Source organism: Acartia tonsa, chromosome 4 (genome assembly GCF_053477335.1).
Source record: "Acartia tonsa isolate MP-2025a chromosome 4, ASM5347733v1, whole genome shotgun sequence".
NCBI lineage: Eukaryota > Metazoa > Arthropoda > Copepoda > Calanoida > Acartiidae > Acartia > Acartia tonsa.
In genome coordinates, this window is record NC_137263.1 from 21,561,014 (window position 1) to 21,579,379 (window position 18,366).

Here is an 18,366-nt window from a genome sequence, read left to right on the forward strand (position 1 = left end):
TGTGCATTTTCAAGTTTTTTTTTAAGGGAAAGGGTAAAAATTTCAACATGGGTTATTAAACTTGTGAAAAATTTGCTACAGGGCTATGATTTTTAGTGAGGGAGGGTGGTGTTACCCCCCATTTATAAGTCCTTGAACCCACCAACAACCCATCCCCTCAAAAAAATGTTTTTACTTCTATTTTTAATCGAAGAAGGTATTTCCAAATTATATTTTGAAAAAAAAACAAGGATAGCACAACTGTATGAATATCCAGCTACAAAATTAATAATTACTTACCCGGGATAGTCACCAGACAACAAAACTAAATCCTTCTTTTTCAAACCTAAACATAGAAAAGTAAAATAATTTGGATTTAAGAATAAATCGAACAAATCAAATATCAGGATTTCATTAAAAGTTGCACTATTTTCTTTTGATAAATACAGGGGCTGCTATTCAGCCAATTAATTCCATTTGAAATTGCTAAAAATTTAATATTTTGTTTTTTTGTGTAACTGAAGGGGAAGTTGGTAAGAAGGGGATAAAAATGGAATGGGGTTGAGGGAAAATTTTCACTCAGAATTGTTTGTCGAAATTACATTATTCCCTTTTCCGTGGATAAATAGGGAACTTTTGTCCAGACTTTCTAACTACCAAAGTTTTTGAGTTATATTCAGAGATCTTAAGGGTTAATTGGATAGTTTAGTAGACAATAAATTGATGAAACCAAAAATTATTATGAACAAAATTACCCTATAAGTAAGTCAAATTATTGATGGAAAAGCTTGTATACTGTAAGCTTTATAACCCATCAATATTTGATCATAAACCCCAAAAATATATTCTTTGTGGGGCAATAAAATTTACAGTCCAATATCTGGTACCTTCCTAGTTTTTTATAATGTAGAACTGGTATAATCAACACCGAGTTATCAACCCATATTGTTTACTGTTAAGATTTCAATCCCATTAAGGCTACCCCGAAACTGTCTAAGCCTAACCCAACAGGGGCACCACAAATACACAAAACCAGAAGTAATGTGGTGGGGTTATTATGAGGACATTTTAGAAATTCGCAACCATTGTAAATACTCATGCTTGTTAGCTTTTAAAATGGATTAAAGAATGATGACTAATGCTATAACTCTCAACACATAATAGGATAAAATATTTACCTTCAATCCAAAAATATTTAATAAATTATCTTAGACTTTTATGGTTAGGGTGGGGCTGGCAGGATTAGCAGTGGTGTTTAGGGGGCCGGAGGGTTGGGGGAGGGGGGGGGGGGGTACAGCTCCTTAGTAGTATTTTAAATCAGGGATGCAGGGAAAGATAAATCATCTTAATATATTAATTAAAAATTGCCCAATTTACAGTTAACTTGGAAGATACTGTAGGAGGGTCCTAGGACAAACGACGGAGTGGACAAATGCAGGAGGAACAAACGTTGGAGTTGACAAATGCAGGAAGGAGACAAACGTTAGAGTGGGCATATCATAAGTGAAACGCCGGATTGCTTATTATTTTAATTTATTGACAGAAAATCTTCCAAATCTTTGCCAAAAAATCTTCGAATTTGTAAAAATATCTAAAATCTGTTCAGATTATAACTGTAGAGATACTGCAAAGGCACTGTATACTGGGAGGTAATTTAGTGAGTGTCTAATACAAACATACTTTCGAAGAACAGACTTTCGAATATACCCTAAGAATAGAGTAACTACACAACAAAAATCATAAATTTTTGTAGCTTAAAGTTAGAATATAGATTATTCATAATCCATTTACATTTTCCTTATCCCTGATTTTAAATGGTTAGAAAAAGATTGAAAAAAGCTGACTTAAAAGGGTTAAACAAAAGCGTAGGCCCTGACGCTTGCATGGAGTTTATGGCTACTGAATGCTTTCTTAAACTTTAGATAGTTTTCCAACAAAGTACTTTGTTCATCACGGATAGACCTACGCCTAGATGGTTAGTTTTCGTTTGTTTGTTTATTACCTTAGGTCAGATTAATTGTTACTTTGGGTATTGGGTACCCCCCAAGGGTTAGGACACAGCTGATGGGCATAGGCAATAAATTGTCAATAATACGATACTACAATATGGCTCAGAACCGGTTCTAATCCAGCGGATACTAATCGGTTTCGAAGTCACGCCAGAAAATTGTTTACCTGGCGGGGACCTTGGTTGATCCGCCTGCATCCTATCATTTCTATGTTTTCCCAAATATTTTCTCGATTTATGTGGATGTTGTTGCCTTGGCTTTTCATCAGATTTTAATTTCTTGTGATGGTTAATCCTGTTCTGTTTGACATGGGAATTCTTAATTTTATGATGTACATTTTTGTTGTGGCCTTCTTTTTTCTTAATAAATCTACAGATGGGCAAACGGACTCTTCCTTTTTCACAGTTACCTGAATATTAAACTTTGTTGAGATACAAAGGACAAACAAGGGGAGAATACGCAGGTATCTAAAGGGATAAGACAATGGACGATAAATTGATATACATCCCCAATTATATACATAGAATAAGTTACAATTGTTGAAACGTTTGGACACTCAACTTTTTAATACAACAATCAAAGTTTAATAAAAGTCCCAAAGTTGTTAAGCAAACAAATAAAGAAAACTTTATCATAAAACTTTGAGGACTAGTGTAATAAACTCTCTGTAATAAGAGTACATTTTTTGAGGAAAAATGTACAAAAAGTAGAAATAACTTCAACTTACAAAACTTGGGACTAGAGGATAAAAAAACAAGGATGACAACATCCAAAACATGGGTGACTAATCGACAGAATTATAGAGTAGATGCACTTCTAAAAAATAAAGAGCTCTTTGAATGATAAAGGTATAGATATATATAAAAACGAAGTTTGTATGAATTACATGTTTATAGAGTTGCTTTGCTACTTCAAAGTAAGTCATATTTATCGAGAAAAGAAAAAATCAATAATAAAATCTTACCAACGCTTTTGCCATGCATCTTAAAACCTTGATCGCAAGAAAATACAAGAAAAGTTCCAATCTTTGTAACTGTCCCATGCTTGAACACTAATTCTTTGGCATTTTCACAATCAACAGTCTTGCTATCATCATTACCATCATCATAAGCAGATGAATTTATATCATTAATATCACTCTCACTTCCATGCTTATTAGCATTAACTTGACTTTGGGGGAGGAGCAAATAATGGAAAGCCAAGCACGGCACAATAAAGGCCCTGGCACCGCTAATTATCACCATTTTATTCACAGGTTCATTTTATATTTATCCTAGAAAAATAAATATTTTAACAAGCACATGAAATTAAACACACACGCGCACGCTCACATGCGTTGTTGTTGTTTTGATATTTATTATTTGTGTGACTAGATTTGCACTTGATAAGACTTGTAATGTATATGTCTAGTTGGTTGGCATTCTTCAAGATGGTATGTCTCTCCCTCCCCTCTATATAAGGCAGATCTGAAATATAACACTATCTAATAATTCTTTGGTATAGGTTTTAGCAAATCGACCTATGGTGGGGCCACTACCCTCCCCCCCAACTCCAAGTGTTTTATTGGTGCTTTTACACAAAGTGTCTGTTGAGCTCTGAACTCCCTTTCCCCTTATTAATAAAAAAATGAAAATAAGGGATGGGGAGTAAATGTTTTTAACAATGCGCTAACTCCGCGGTGCCCCAACCCTCCGGGGCTAACTAGTACCCGAAATAACCCAAACTAACCTGATTTAATGTAATAATTAATTAGTGCTCAATAAGAAACTATGTGTAAAAGCACCTCTTTTATTTGTTACTTATTTCTAATTAATCTAGGAAGATCCAACCCTGTGGGGCTTACAGGGTGTTATTCAATCAAACTTAACATTCAAGAGGCTTAACTACTAAGTTATTTTCTAGAAAAAATAGGAGTTAGGTAGGGTCGAGTAGACTATAACGTAATGTTTATAAATTATGGAATCTAAAACATTACAAAATTTATAGTTATAAATATATATCAATATTTATATACTAAAACTGCTTTTAAGTTAGATGAACCTTTTTAAAACAACTTTAAAATTAAAATTATTAAGTTCTTCAAAACAAGGATGACAACATAAAAAAATCGAAGCTCAGTCAATTAGATGGCCAGACAAACGAATTTTAACAAATAAAAAGTAAAAACGTATTAAATATTCAATATAGTTAAAATACTGAAAGAAAAAAATTCCATACATATCTTTCCCAAAATTCAGGAAGGAAGGGGACAATGTGCTGTTTATTACTCTAGTCCCCAAAGTTTGTAATTACTTTTTCTTATTCGTTGACTTAACAACTTTGGGACTTTTTATGAATTTTGATTGGTTGTTTCATTAAGTTAAGTGTCCAAACGTTTCAACCAATAATTGTAATCTACAGAAGAAAAATTTTTGTGTATATCATCATTGGGGATGTACATTAATTTATCGGCCATTGTCTGCCCAAAATTACTTCAATGCAGGATGCTTAATGCGGACATGCACAAACATTTACCTTATATATAGAGATGCTTTGCTTCTAACAATAAGCCTAAACGAATTCTAGGATTCAAGATAACAAAAAATAAAATCTAAACAGCTAAAGAATCATCATGCTTAAAATGAACATATTGAATTTTAAGAATGCTACGCTTTCTAAATTGTACCTAACTGTTACAGAAATCATGATGAAGTTTGAAATCGATAGAAGGATTCTTATCAAATTAACGATCAGAGCTATCTACCACAAACGGACGAACTGACCCTAAAAATAGATAAGCTTTGCTTTTAAAAACCCCTCACAGCTGCAACTTTTACCAAGGATAAGTCTCTCATTTATTAAATACAATATAAATAGTTATTGAAGCTACCTTTTTAGTTCAGCCATTGAAACTGTTTTTATAGGGATAAAACCAATTTGGAATGTTTAGGCTGTATTTGTAGATATTATGGCAGGGAAGCAAATTTAACCAGGGAGGGAGGGGACATTGGACTGTTTATTACAATAGTCTGCAAAGTTTAAAATAACGCTTTCTTGACAACTTTGGGGACTTCTATTGAATTTTGATTGGTTGGTTAATTAAGTTGAGTGTCCAAACGTTTGGACCACCAATTATAATCTACAAAATGGGTTGTTTTGTGTATCATCTATAAGGATGTACATCAAATTATCGGCCATTGTCTTATCCCTTTAGATCCCTGAAATTTAGCAGACAAAGTTTTGGAAATATAATTAATCTATCCCAAGAATGGGATGTCAATTTGGTCAAGAGAGTCTCGCACTGTAAAAGGTAAGAGTAGGGACAAGGAACCAGGATGCTGACAAACAATTCTAAGGAAAATTTCTCCACAACCCACTTCCTCCCCAACCCCCTACTTACCCACTTCCCTTTAGTTACAACAGAAACTAAATTTTATTCCGACATTACGCCATAAAAATATCCAAATTTTTCAGTAATTTCATATGGATTTAATTTGCTGAAACAAGGCCCCTTGGTAAGAGATGTTACAATAGGTTTCAATGTGTGTGTGTCTGTCAGTGTTCGCCTGTATGGGTTTAGGGATAGGAGATAAGTAAAAGAATAGATGGGGCGCGAGCTATATATAAATCAACTAACAGAGCAGGGACCCTGTGCGTACTCTATTGGTTCTTTAAAATAAGCTAATAGCGTCGAAAATATAAACGCAGAAGAGTCCCTCAAAGAGAACAGAAAGCCAATTGCTAGCAGACGAAAATAGTCTGCACGACTTGGGCCAGGTAATAGTTAGGACTATACATCTATACTTTTACATCTATTGAGATAGGTAAGGAAAGAAAATAATCCTACTCCTACTCTAATGATAAAAACTATTTTCAATGTAATTGGAAAATATCTATTTTGTTTGTAATATCAATTAACTGTACATTTCGATGATTAATAATTTGAAGATTTGTAAGATTTACAGTAAAATTTTTAAAATATAAATAATTAGGCTCTTTATCTGTCTATTAAGATCTCGAAACTAGTAAGGCCGTTTTTAAGTTATAATTTCAACGATTTATGGGGGATATTTTTTTACTTTTTGGTTAAACAAATTTTGGTAGTCGTTCGCAAAACCATGCGTCATTTATACGTCAGTTCGTTCATCTTGTAGCAGGGGAGGGGATGGGGTAAAGGGGGTGGAAGGTGATAGTTTTTTTAGCAAGCTACAAATTTCACTTTATTAGGGTACATGATAATCTGGTGTAAGATCCAATTAATAATAAATCCATTGTCATAGTTATGGACTGCTTTTCAAATCACACTAGACCAACTTACAGTATTTAAAGAATAATTTTGCTAAAGAAAGTTGTAGATCATAAGTTAATTGGATAGGTCTTTGAATAAATCCGAACTTCTGAAGTTCTGATCTTTATAGATAAACTTTTTATGATTTATTGCCACAAAGCCATTAATTGATTCCTTACTTTGCAGAAAAAAAATTTAAACATCAAATTAACATAAACTTTAATTGGAAATTTTTTTTTATAATTTTATTGATATCAACTAAAAAAGTTTTTTGAATTGACGTTTAAAAGGAAAAAAATATTGTATTTTAAATAACTAGGCCTATTGTGAATAAAAGAGGCCAAAAAAGTGACAACAAGGGGAGTTAGAGTGCCACCTATTCTATCAATAGACGAAAATAGAATAAAGTGGCCAAGCCATCAAAGGTATTCTAAATATTAATGGATGGATTTGCAATTTTAATAAACTATTATCAAGAAGAAAATTAGAACAATGGATATTATTATTACTTGGATATTACACCAGATATTTATGATTTCTTTAATAAAGTGAAATTGACAGCTGGCTGATATAACGATACCCACATCCAAACCCCTTTACCCCATCACCTCCCCTACTAATAGATGAACTAACTGACCATGTTAGCAAGCTAAATTTACGACAACTTTCCCCCTGTCAAAATATCCACGTATATTCTACATCCATTGTCAATTGAACGGTGAACGACAAGAAGGGGTGTCGAGCCTTCTAGAAAATCTAGTCTTTCAGCAGCTGGATAAATAAGAATAGTGTTCTTATCAAGGATCTAAAGGGATAAGACAATGGCCGATAAATTGGTGTACACCCCCAATGATGATACACAAAAAATCCCTTCTATAGATTACAATTAGTGGTTGAAACGTTTGGACACTCCACAGCCACAGAGAGAATAAGATATTTTTCTGTATATTTTGCTAAAAAAATACAAATTTTCTCTGAATTGTTGGAATACCTAAATAAATATAAAATCAAAATAGAATCTTTATTAGGGACACTGTGATCTAAAACTGGACTGTTTTAAAATGAGAAATTAATATTTTTCTGGGTTATTATAAAGTTAAAATTACGATGAGAAATTTAAAATTTTGTTCTTTAGAAATGCTCTGCTAAACTACAAGGATCTAAAGGGGTAAGACAATGACTGATAGTTTGATATACAACCCCAATAATTCTACACAAAATTACCCCTTTTATAGATTACAATTAGTGCTTGAAACGTTTAGACACTTAAACTAATGAACAAAACAATCAAATTTCAATGTAAGTCCCCAAATTTGTTGAGCCAACGAATAAAAAACATCATTGTAAAACTTTGGGGACTCATGATATAAAGAGCCCAATGTCCCCTCCCTCCCTCTATTCTTTAACTTTATTAGTATCTCCTTATTTGAATGATATCAGCTCAATATGCAAATTAAAATGTTCATTTTACTGCTCTGTAAAACTCTCTCATTACAATCATTTATTTTTACAATGAGCAATTTAAAAGGACTATTGCTTACTTCAGCTCATAATAACCTGAGAGAGAGAGGGGGGACAATGGGCTGTTTTCTTACACTAGTCCCCAAAGTTTTATAATAACATTTTATTATTGGTTAACTTAACAACCTTGGGGACTTTTGTTTAATTTTTAATGGTTCATTTAACTGAGTGTCCAAATTTTTCGACCAGTAATTGTAATCTATGGAAGTGGTTAATTTTGTGTATCATCATCGGAGATGAACTTGAATTTTTCGATCATTGTCTTATCCCTTTAGATACCTGAGTATTTACAGAGAAGGGTTTCTTTAATTAAGAGACAAGGATGTGGCACATCAAGAAAATATATTATGTCCTCAACTATTATGATTATCTAAAAATAACAATATTTTTCTAAAATTTTAATACATATTAAAACCAAAAAAAAATCTAGTTTATGAAAATTGAACAATGATATCTTATTTCCCTCAGATAATCATTATATACAGAAAATGAGGTATTTAGGGATCTTAAGGGATAAGAAAATGGATGGTAATTTGATAAACATCCTCGATGATAAACATAATTATACCTTTTGTAAACTAAAACATTAGTTGAAAAGTTTGGACACATAAGTACAAAAGATTTTGAGCCAACGAATAAGAAAATGTGGTTAAAAAACTTTGGGTCCCAGTGTAATTTCCAGTCCAATGTTTCCTCCCTCCCTGGGTAAATTAGTTTTTTCTTCAGAAGACTCGTCCCTGTCCTTTATTGAATTGTTAGGAATAAAAGTTAATTTTGGGTCCGCCTTGAATTTTAATCATGTTGTACACTACTTCTCAGGAATTTAAAGGGTTAGGAAAACGGCAGATAAATTGATGCACATCTCCGATGATGATACACAAAATTGCCCTTTGGTAGATTATAATAAGTGGATAAAACGTTTAGACACATAAATTAATGAACCAACTAATCATAATTTGCTACAAGTCTCCAAAGTTGTTAAGCAAACCAATAAGAAATCATTATCATAAAACTTTGGGGACTAGTGTAATAAACAGGCCAATGTCCCCTCCCTCCCTGACTACTACTGCTATGAATGGTTTGGTTTAATCATATCTTTAACACGTGTTACCATTTTTTGTTTGTAGCACAGCAGCTTCTCTTTACTAGTGTGCGTCAGTACGTCTATGCATTCATTGACGGTCTAACTTAAATCGTTTATACGAAATTTTGGAGGGAAAATAGTAATATTGAAAAATCCTGAAGGGATAAGGCTTCCACAGGGTTAAAGCTTGATTATGTTTTTTTATTGAATAAAAGTAAGAAGGGTGCAGGGGTGGTTCACTGGCCCAAAAATAGATTTGAGTGAATGCGCCCATTTATTCGTCCTTCAGTCCAATTTTATTAACAACAAAAAGCTGATTTTTTCAGCAACTATGTAAGTTAGACGTCTAAATGCGCTTAAAGTTACAACAACAACAAATAATATAACATTCTAGCTGCGCTATTTATGGATTGTTCCTTGTTATTATCTATTTAATGTATATCAACTTATAAATAACAAGGATATCTACATCTAATAATAGCGAAGTTTGTCAAAATCCTCTATACGAGATAAAAACTTTCACTAAATAGGAAACCCAAATTAGTGTAAAGGACGGTTATCGAAATGTTTTTGCACGTATTGACAAACATACACCGTTATAAAAAAGATAAGTCTTTACATAAAGACAAGCGACTACGCACCTTAGAGGCCTCTAGGTGCACTGAAGGTGAGAAGAGGGGAAAGTCGATCCCACCACTTTATATATTAGTTTTAGAAATAAAAAAAAATTGGTTGCTCTTCTTTTCCTAGTGGCGATTTTTCTTTGTAAGGGTGGTGGTACCCTTCCCCAAAATAGTTAATAACCTTCCCAGTACCAATGAGAGGCTAAATTGTAAAGGAAAACGATATCGTTTCAAGATCCTTCGGTACACACAGAAAAATAGACATTATGTTACTTTTATATAAGGATTAGCAAATTCTGATAGAAACTCAAAAGCAGTCAATAACTCTCTCCTTTTATGCACAAAGTAAATTTTATAGAAACTTCGCTGGAAAAAAGCTAATATACCTATATTTTTAAAGCTTAATTACTCATTAAGCCAAACTTAACATTTTAATGGCATATTGTTTATTGTTATTCAACACGGGGGAATGCGGAGCTTTACTATGTATGTCTTTTTTCTTGGAAAGTCAAAATATCTGTCCTGAGCCCTGCCTTGCCCGCTTTTTCACCCCCTCAAGAAATACATCCCGGTGAAAAAAAGTGTTTATTTTTAAAATAAGTAGGTTCTTTTGCGGTTTTTAAAAACCAGTTAAATAAGTAGGTTCTTTTGCGATTTTTAAAAGACCAGTTAAATCAGTAGGTTCTTTTGCGGTTTTTAAAAACCAGTTAAATAAGTAGGTTCTTTTGCGGTTTTTAAAAGACCAGTTAAATAAGTAGGTTCTTTTGCGGTTTTTAAAAGACCAGTTAAATGATCACCACCCAAGAATTGAACAGTTAGGGACTTAAGTCATACTTTAATAGAAATACAAAATAAGATAAATTTTTTGGCGTAGTTTATTAGCAAAGGTTCTTATTTTTTTTATTTTTCAAAAACTTTGTATGGAAGTCCTAAATGTGAATGGTAATGAGGTTCTCATTTTTAAAGTCATTTCTTCTACTCTTACTACTTTCATTTGAAATAGCAGCGGTAGGTATATCTTTTAATTTCATCAGTTGAATAAAGCTGAGATTCGAACCCATCAACCTAACCAAGGAAGGGCATATCCTCTACATGTCATGGGTATAGACGCTAGTAAATAAACAATAACATAAGTTTTGTCCATCTTGAAATGGAAATAGAATACACTATACTAGCGGCTATGCCCCTACAGTCCTCTGTTTTTCTTTAATTTACTTTAGGATCCGCTGTTTCCCAAATAATATTTTTTCGCCAGCTGGTTAATTATATTTTTTGTTCTTTTTTGCGATTTCTCTTGAAAGAATGGTGGCACCTTCCCCAAAAATAGATAAAAACCTTCCAAGAAGCTACTAACCTGTAAAGGAAACCATGTCGGTTCAGTGGTTAGCGAGATCCTTCTTTAAATAATGTAAATAATGTATCAAAGTCCCTAACTGTTAAACATTGATATCGTGACGTGATCCTCAATACACTTCATTGGATTAACTAATTAATCTTTATGCTAAGGTTTTAAACTTAAACTTTAGAAGAAAATAAGTTAGAAAATTTGTTTCGTTTATTTTTTAACTGACCTCAAAAATATTTATCATGTCATAACAGCGCTAATTATATTTATAATTGTCTTTGTTGGCTGTGTGTAAAATTTAAAAAGATTTTTTTCCAAAATTTAGGTTGACCTACATCAAAAATAAATATTTCAAGGTACCTTTCCATCAAAATAATCATTTCATCTATCTACCAAATGGGTAAAGACAGTAATCATTAATTTTATCAAAATAAAAATATTTTTTAAGGCTAGTATAATTAAAATCTTAAGGGCCTTAAAGAAAAAAAGAATAGAAATAAAATTAAAACATATTGATCTGAACAAATTTGATTATAATTTAAAAAAAAAATATTACATCCAATTAAAAGAAAGCTTTAATTCTAAAATTTAATTGCTCATGAAACTGGCATAACGCAGCATTTATCTCCCCTTCCCATCCCCATACAATAAAAACAATGTTTAGATTAATCTTATGAAAATATTATTCACACAAGGTTAAACAAATTTTTACATACATTTCTTATACAATAAATAATTAAATATTTTAAGTGTGAAAAACAAATTGCTGTATCAAAATAATTAAGGATTATTAATTAGGTTTTTTTCTATGAAATGTTATTCTTAGAAAACAGAAGATAATGTACTATGTTGAGTCAAACAACAGTTTTGTAGTATAGCGGTTACGCCTTCGAGGCCTTTAGGGGCACATGAGGTGGGTGGGGTGGTAATTTCTCTTGGAAGAGTTGTGGTACCCTCCCTCTAAATAGCAATAAACCTTCCCAGAACCTATGAGAAGGTACACTTAAAAGAAGAACCATATAGGTTAAGCGGTTAGAGAGATCCTTCGGTACAGACAGACATACAAAAAGAGAGCCTTTTACTTCATTACAAGGATATAAATTTAATAGAAAGACTGATTGTGTGTGTGTTTGTCTAATTTGAGGAGTCATGCGTTCAGTCTCGCAACATCGAACTTTAATTAAAGGATGCCTTTCTGAATAGTTTTAAAAACTGGACTCAAGAAATTGAGCTAAGAAAAATAACTATATAAATTATTACTAGAGAGATCAAAAAAGGGATTTGTGATTCATATGTCTATGTGGATTAAGCCGCTTTATATAGGAAGTGTAATTATTACTAGCAGCTTCGTACAATGTTTTTTTTCATGATAAATTCACTGAGTGAAAAAGTCTCTGGTACTTCTCAGTTATTTAATGAAATATATTTCGGTGAACATGGCACCCTCTTCAGTCTAAATGGCATAAATCATATCAGTTTAATTTACATATTAAAAAATAAAAATAAAGAAATTTGAAAAACTCTAAAGGCAGAAAATGTTGCTTGAAAAGGAGAAATTTCTGCGATTTCTCATGGGAAGGTGGTGGTACCCTCCCCCTAATTAGCTATAAATCTTCACAGGACCTATGAGAAGCTACACTGTAAATGAGAACTATAACGGTACACACACACAGACAGACACACACACAGAGATCCTTTTAGTTTATTTTAAGGATAAAATGTTGTATTCTAGCTAGTTTGTAAACTGAAAAATAAAAAAGGTCTTTATTAATGATCTAGAATTCTCTTATAAAAACTTTGAGAATATAAGTTAATAATCCTTTTTAAAATTTAGTTTACTTATTCTAAAACAGAAATTTTGTACTATAACATGTTTGTGAACATTCTATGTAACTCTATTATAAAAGATTATCTGTGGACAGATTTGTCATGATTAAATCTTAACATAATTCTACAATCATCACTTTCTATACGAGCTCATTTATATCATTCATACATCAGACTATTATCCTATTTATAAACTAGCAGCTAGGCCCCTAGAGGCTATTAGAGACACTTCAGTAAAGATGGGACAGGACTCACTGCTTTTAATTTTAGTATATAATCATTTGTGGGGCGGGGGATCATTTTTTCTAGAAGTGAGTTCTCTTTGGAGGATGGTGGTAACATCCCCCCAAATATCCTTAAACCATCCCAGGAGAACCATATCGGTTCACGGTTTAGCGAAATACTTCGGTACAGACAGACACAAACAGATTCTTTTACTTTTATATAATTCAAGAGTTGCTCAACTTTTAATCCTAATAAGAAATATATCTTTGGGGATTGAACAATTTGCGAGATAATAAAAGAAGACCGTTTTAGTGCCTTACGGACCATCCAATGAAAATATGAATACAAGCTTTTTAAAAACAAATACATGAACCTAGTAAACCTAGAATGTTATTGATTATCTCATAAGAATCTTTATATTATTTCTTGGATGTTGCGCAAAATTTTAATTTACTCTGATAAAGGGATTCTCGCAGCTGGCTAAAATAACGATACACCCTTTACCCCACCCCTCCTCTCATAATGGATGAAGGAGCCGACCAATAAATGAGATCTATATTAGCAAGCTAAATTGACGATAAATTTCCCCTGTCATAATAACCACATATATTCTATGTCCATTCTCATAAGATAATGAAAGAGTTTGAACTTAAATAATTCCTAGAAACAATTCCTCTATTACACACACACACACAGACGCACATACACACACACACGCACACACAAAATAATAAAAGGTAAAATTTATCTCTTCTTAACATATAAATGAAAGGAATTTTTGTTCATAAACATTTCCATACCGAGGGTAATTCATACAATTCAATTTTCCATATAAGGGTTGGTGGTAGAGTAGGCAGCACACACAAAGGGATTAGGGGTGAAGAATAAAAAATATTTAGGTGCTCTCTCTTATAGTGCCTAGCGAGCTAAGAAATCCCCACACCATTTTATCTAAATAAATTGAAAATAAGGGAGGGAGAAGATATTTTTTCTTTCTTTCATCCCAAACTCATTACTGGAACCCTAATAATGTGGGCCCTTTAACTCCTAAGCACTGTATCTATAAATTAAAAAAGAAAAAAACTATTTGAAAAGTTAAGAAAATAAAAAAAAGATTGAGAAAAAGATTAGATTGAAAAAGAGACAAATGACAGAAATACAAAATGGTCAGCAAGAAAATCAGATCTTATTATTATAAAAATATAAAAAAAGAAACAAAGCGACAAAAAAATAGATAGACAGGGAAAGAGTTAGGGAGATAGAAAAGAAATAGAGAGAAAGATAGAGATAAGGAGTAATAAGATAGAGGGATAGTCTACAAGGGAGAAAAAAAATTAAACAAAGTTTTGATGTAGAATCCCTTTAACCCTTCTTGGCATCAATAGGTTTATCAAGACAGCAAATATACTCTTTCCTTTTAATTCCCTAAATTATACCGACTATTTCAACAAATATTGAAAATCATCATGCAAAAATACATAATTTTACATATAGAAGCGAAGCTCGGCTATTCTATAATCATTATCTCTGCGTATGTCCGTACCAACATTTATCCGACTTGATAACTTAAGTGCGCAAATTGATTTTTATTTGCGGACTCTAAAAGACCAATGTTTTTTTAAAAATATACTTGCAATTATTTTTAAAAGCGAGGCTGTTCTATAATTAGGGTCGGACCGTCCATCTGTCCGTAACGGTTAGCCTTTTTCGTGTAACTTTTGCTCTTTTGTTAATTTAGACATGTTAGAATTGTCCTATCGATTTCAAACTTTGCATGATGATTCCTATAATAGTTAGGTACGACTTTAAAAGCGCAGCAACATTATAATCGTTACCAGAAAGTCCCTACGTCCATTTAAAACATGCCGTTTTTTACTTTTTTTACAGCAAATTTTTGTATGTTAAAATTATCCGATTCATCTGATTTATGGTATATTGATACCTATTACAACAAGGTACAATGGTATCAGCAAAGCATCTCTATAATCAATTCCTAAAAATGTTAGTATGTCCTTAGACAGTATCATGCATTTTTTGTGACAAATTTACTTAAATTTTGTTTTGACTTATGCATTAATATTCTGCTTATTCGGTTCATAAACTCTTAAAATGTGTAATGTTCGTTTGTCCTTCCATTTCAGAGCTTCACTTTTTTGGATGTTGTCATCACTGTTATTTTTCTTCTTGTCGATACTGCGCTTCTTATCTACATAATTGTCCTTGTTTGTCTTTTTGTACGTTTTTCAGCGGGAAATCTATTTCAATTATAAATGTTTAAGGGTAGTATTTCATGTTTTTAGCAACGAAGCTACTCTGTAATTTTAAATGTCCGTATGTCTTCTTTTTGTGATAATTCCCTATAACAATAACCATTCACCATATAATTTACTTAGGTCGTCAGGCTGTCGGTAATGCTCTGACGGTCATTATTTTCATATTGCAAAATTTATTAATTCGGCTGCTTTTGTAGATAAACTGATGGTATTTTGGTTAAAGATTTTTCTGATCTATATGCATCGAAATTATTCATTTTTTCAGCTGTTATGGCTGTCATTTAATATGAACCGGTTTAGTTTGGATATTTTTTTAAGTACATATAATTTTATGTAAGCATTAAAATGCCAAAAATAGTAAGGGTTTATTAAATTTATATCACAAAAACTCAAGAAATTTCTAGTTTTTAAATAATTTTGGTAAAGCAGTATAATTAACCATTTAAAATAATATCGTCCAATTAACTAAAAAAAACTTTAAATGGATTTCTCTGTTATGCTAAACAAATTTCTATATAATTTAGCTTTTTTAATGCACTAAAGATAAATTAAAACGCCTTTTACAATTAATTTTAAGAATCCTTATTATACCTACCTAATACTAAGAAGGGAATTGTTTTGATTACTAATATTTTTCTTCAATATGATTCTATAGTTTTACCTAATAACCTAGTAGATTATATATATACCAAAAAACTGCTAGAGCGATATGACTCACTTTTTAAGTAAGCTTCTTGTTGTTCCTAGGACGGTTTTTATTTAATATGTATATGCCATAGCCACATAAGCGAAGCAACTCTATATCTAATTTATGATTAAAATTTGTCCAATTTACAAAACACTGTACAGTATTACATTAAAATAAGAACATTTTTAAAAGTTTGTCAGCAAACATACACAACTGAGAACACATTCCTTATAAAAATAATCGAGATAATTTTTGTTTGCCTGCTTTTTATAAAGTAAATAAAGATTTTGTCATATTTAGGCATTTCAAACTGTAAGGATATTTACAAATATCACTCAGGCGCGTGCACGGGATTTAGCCAACGCAGGGTGGGGGGCAGGGGGCCACTGCAAGGGAAATTTTTTACATCACGTTAAAGATTTTTAACGTCCAGAAATTAAAGATTCGAGTGTTTAAAAGCTCACTTAGAGTAGTAGTAGAGAGATACTTAACAGAAATAATTAAGGGGGAGGTGTATTAATCATATAACCCCCTACTGCACGCCTCTGCCTTTATATTAAAGATACAAAGGAGAAATCGATTTAATCAAATTGCAATAAAAATTTCTTGGAAAACAGTAAAAGTGTCTGACTATGACGTCAGAAAAAATTAACAACTAACCAATGAGAGGCCGCTATATATTTTACCATTGTTAATACTGGCTCCTCATTGGTTAATTGTTAACTTTTTCTGACGTCATAGTCAGACACTTTTACTGTGGCCATTTCTTGGCTTAAATTAAACGTACTAATGTACGTAAATCATCAGAGAACTTAAGGAAAAAGCCAATGGACGATATATTGATATACATCCCCAATGATGAGAAACAAAATAACCCTCTCTGTAGATTCAATTATTTTTAGAAAATTTCAGACACAATTAGTTTTTTTTCTTCAAACAAATGAAGATTAATATAAAGTATGTAAGCAAAATACTGTAAATGATTATTATTAATGACTCGTAGTTGCTGCTTGTTTGTTAAAACCAACTTTCTTACGTACGTACGTACGTGCCTCATTACATTTATGTAAACAAATTATCCGTAAAAATCTAAATTTTCATGGAGCTGCTACTGAATATTTACTCAGAGAATGAATAATTACTACAACTTTAACACGTGAATACTTATTTCTATAGTTACTAGCGGCTTCTCTCCTAGCCTCTAGGGGCTTTGCCCCAAGAGGTAATTTAAAACTTTAAAAATATTTTTTCAAGCCAAAGGCTCCAAAAAAATTGAGTGGGGGATTTTTTGTTTTTTAGGGGGTTGGGGGCGTCTCACCCCCCAAGAAACTAGCCTAAAACCACCACAGGACCAGTAGGTATATTCCCTGAAGAGTAGAATCCGATCGGTTCAGTGGTTACCGAGATCTTAAGGAACAGACGGACGGACAGACAGACAGACATAATTCTACTTTGTATTATAGATAATTAGAGGCCCTTGAGGGTGGGGAACCCGACTCCCCACTTTTAATTGTAGTATAGAAAGAAAAAGAAAATAGGGGATTTTTGTCGTCTATTTCGTTTGCTAAAAAATTTCTTCAGATATTGATCAATACTTTCCTCCATGGCCAAGGTAGAAAATGTGGATAGTCATAAGGGGAGGTAGTATAGTTTTATTAGCAATCTGGGAAAAACATTTTATCAGGTTATGCGAGAATCTCTTACTATATCCGTGTTTTCAATATCCATTTACACCTTTGCTTATTCTTTGAAGCTTTTCTATAATTAGGGTGGGTCCGTCCGTCCGTCTGAGATAGATAGCTTTTTTATTATTTTAAGCATGTTAGAATTGTCCTATCGATTTCAAATTTTGCATGGTGATTCCTGTAGTAGATAGGTTCGATTTGAAAGCGTATCAACTCTATAATCATTACCAGAATGTCCGTACGTCCATTTTAAACATGTCGATTTTTCTACTTTTTTAACAACAATATTTTATGTGATCTAGATATCCGGTTGATCTGATTTTTAGTTCATTGATTCCTGGGACGACAAAAAACAATATTATAAGCGAAGCAACTCTATAATCAAGTAAAAGAATGTAAGTATGTCAATAACATTATCCTGTATCAAGCAGTTTTTCAACAAATTTACTTACAATTTTGCCTTGACTATTCTACTTTTATATTCTGATTATTCAGTTCAGACACTATACAAGTGTTAATGTCGGTTTGTCCCACCGTTTCAGTACTTCGCTCTTATGGATGTTGTCATCCTTGTTTATAATAAACTACGTTTTATTTAAAGCAAAGCTTATTTTTTCATTAGGATAGGTCAGTTCGTTCATCCGTTGCGAATACGTTTAATCATTATAATTGAGGGTTTTTAGAATCTTTCTATGATTTTGGACTTTGCCTGATGATTCCTGTAACATATAATTATCTATAGGGAATTAAGAAGCTTATTAGATAGTACAATATTTTTTTAAAATTTCTTGTATTCATTCGAATCCGGTGGATAGGAACCGGTTCTCATCCATACGAAAA

General features: G+C 32.2%; 2 protein-coding genes across 2 annotated transcripts in view; one reads left to right on the forward strand and one right to left on the reverse strand.

Annotated features, from left to right (window-relative positions):
- The window catches only part of LOC145315390 (uncharacterized), a 36,184-nt gene extending 32,816 nt beyond the window's left edge, over positions 1–3,368 (reverse strand). Inside the window, exons 1-3 of the mRNA XM_080155374.1 lie at positions 2,953–3,368; positions 2,155–2,397; positions 280–325 (exon numbers count right to left, since the gene is read on the reverse strand). Coding sequence (XP_080011500.1) covers positions 280–325; positions 2,155–2,397; positions 2,953–3,232 — 569 coding nt within the window. The 5' untranslated portion in view covers positions 3,233–3,368. The remainder of the gene's footprint in view (positions 1–279; positions 326–2,154; positions 2,398–2,952) is intronic.
- RpS12 (ribosomal protein S12) overlaps positions 1–18,366 on the forward strand; it is a 74,119-nt gene that overhangs the window by 8,965 nt on the left and 46,788 nt on the right. The gene's annotated exons all lie outside the window — the stretch shown is intronic.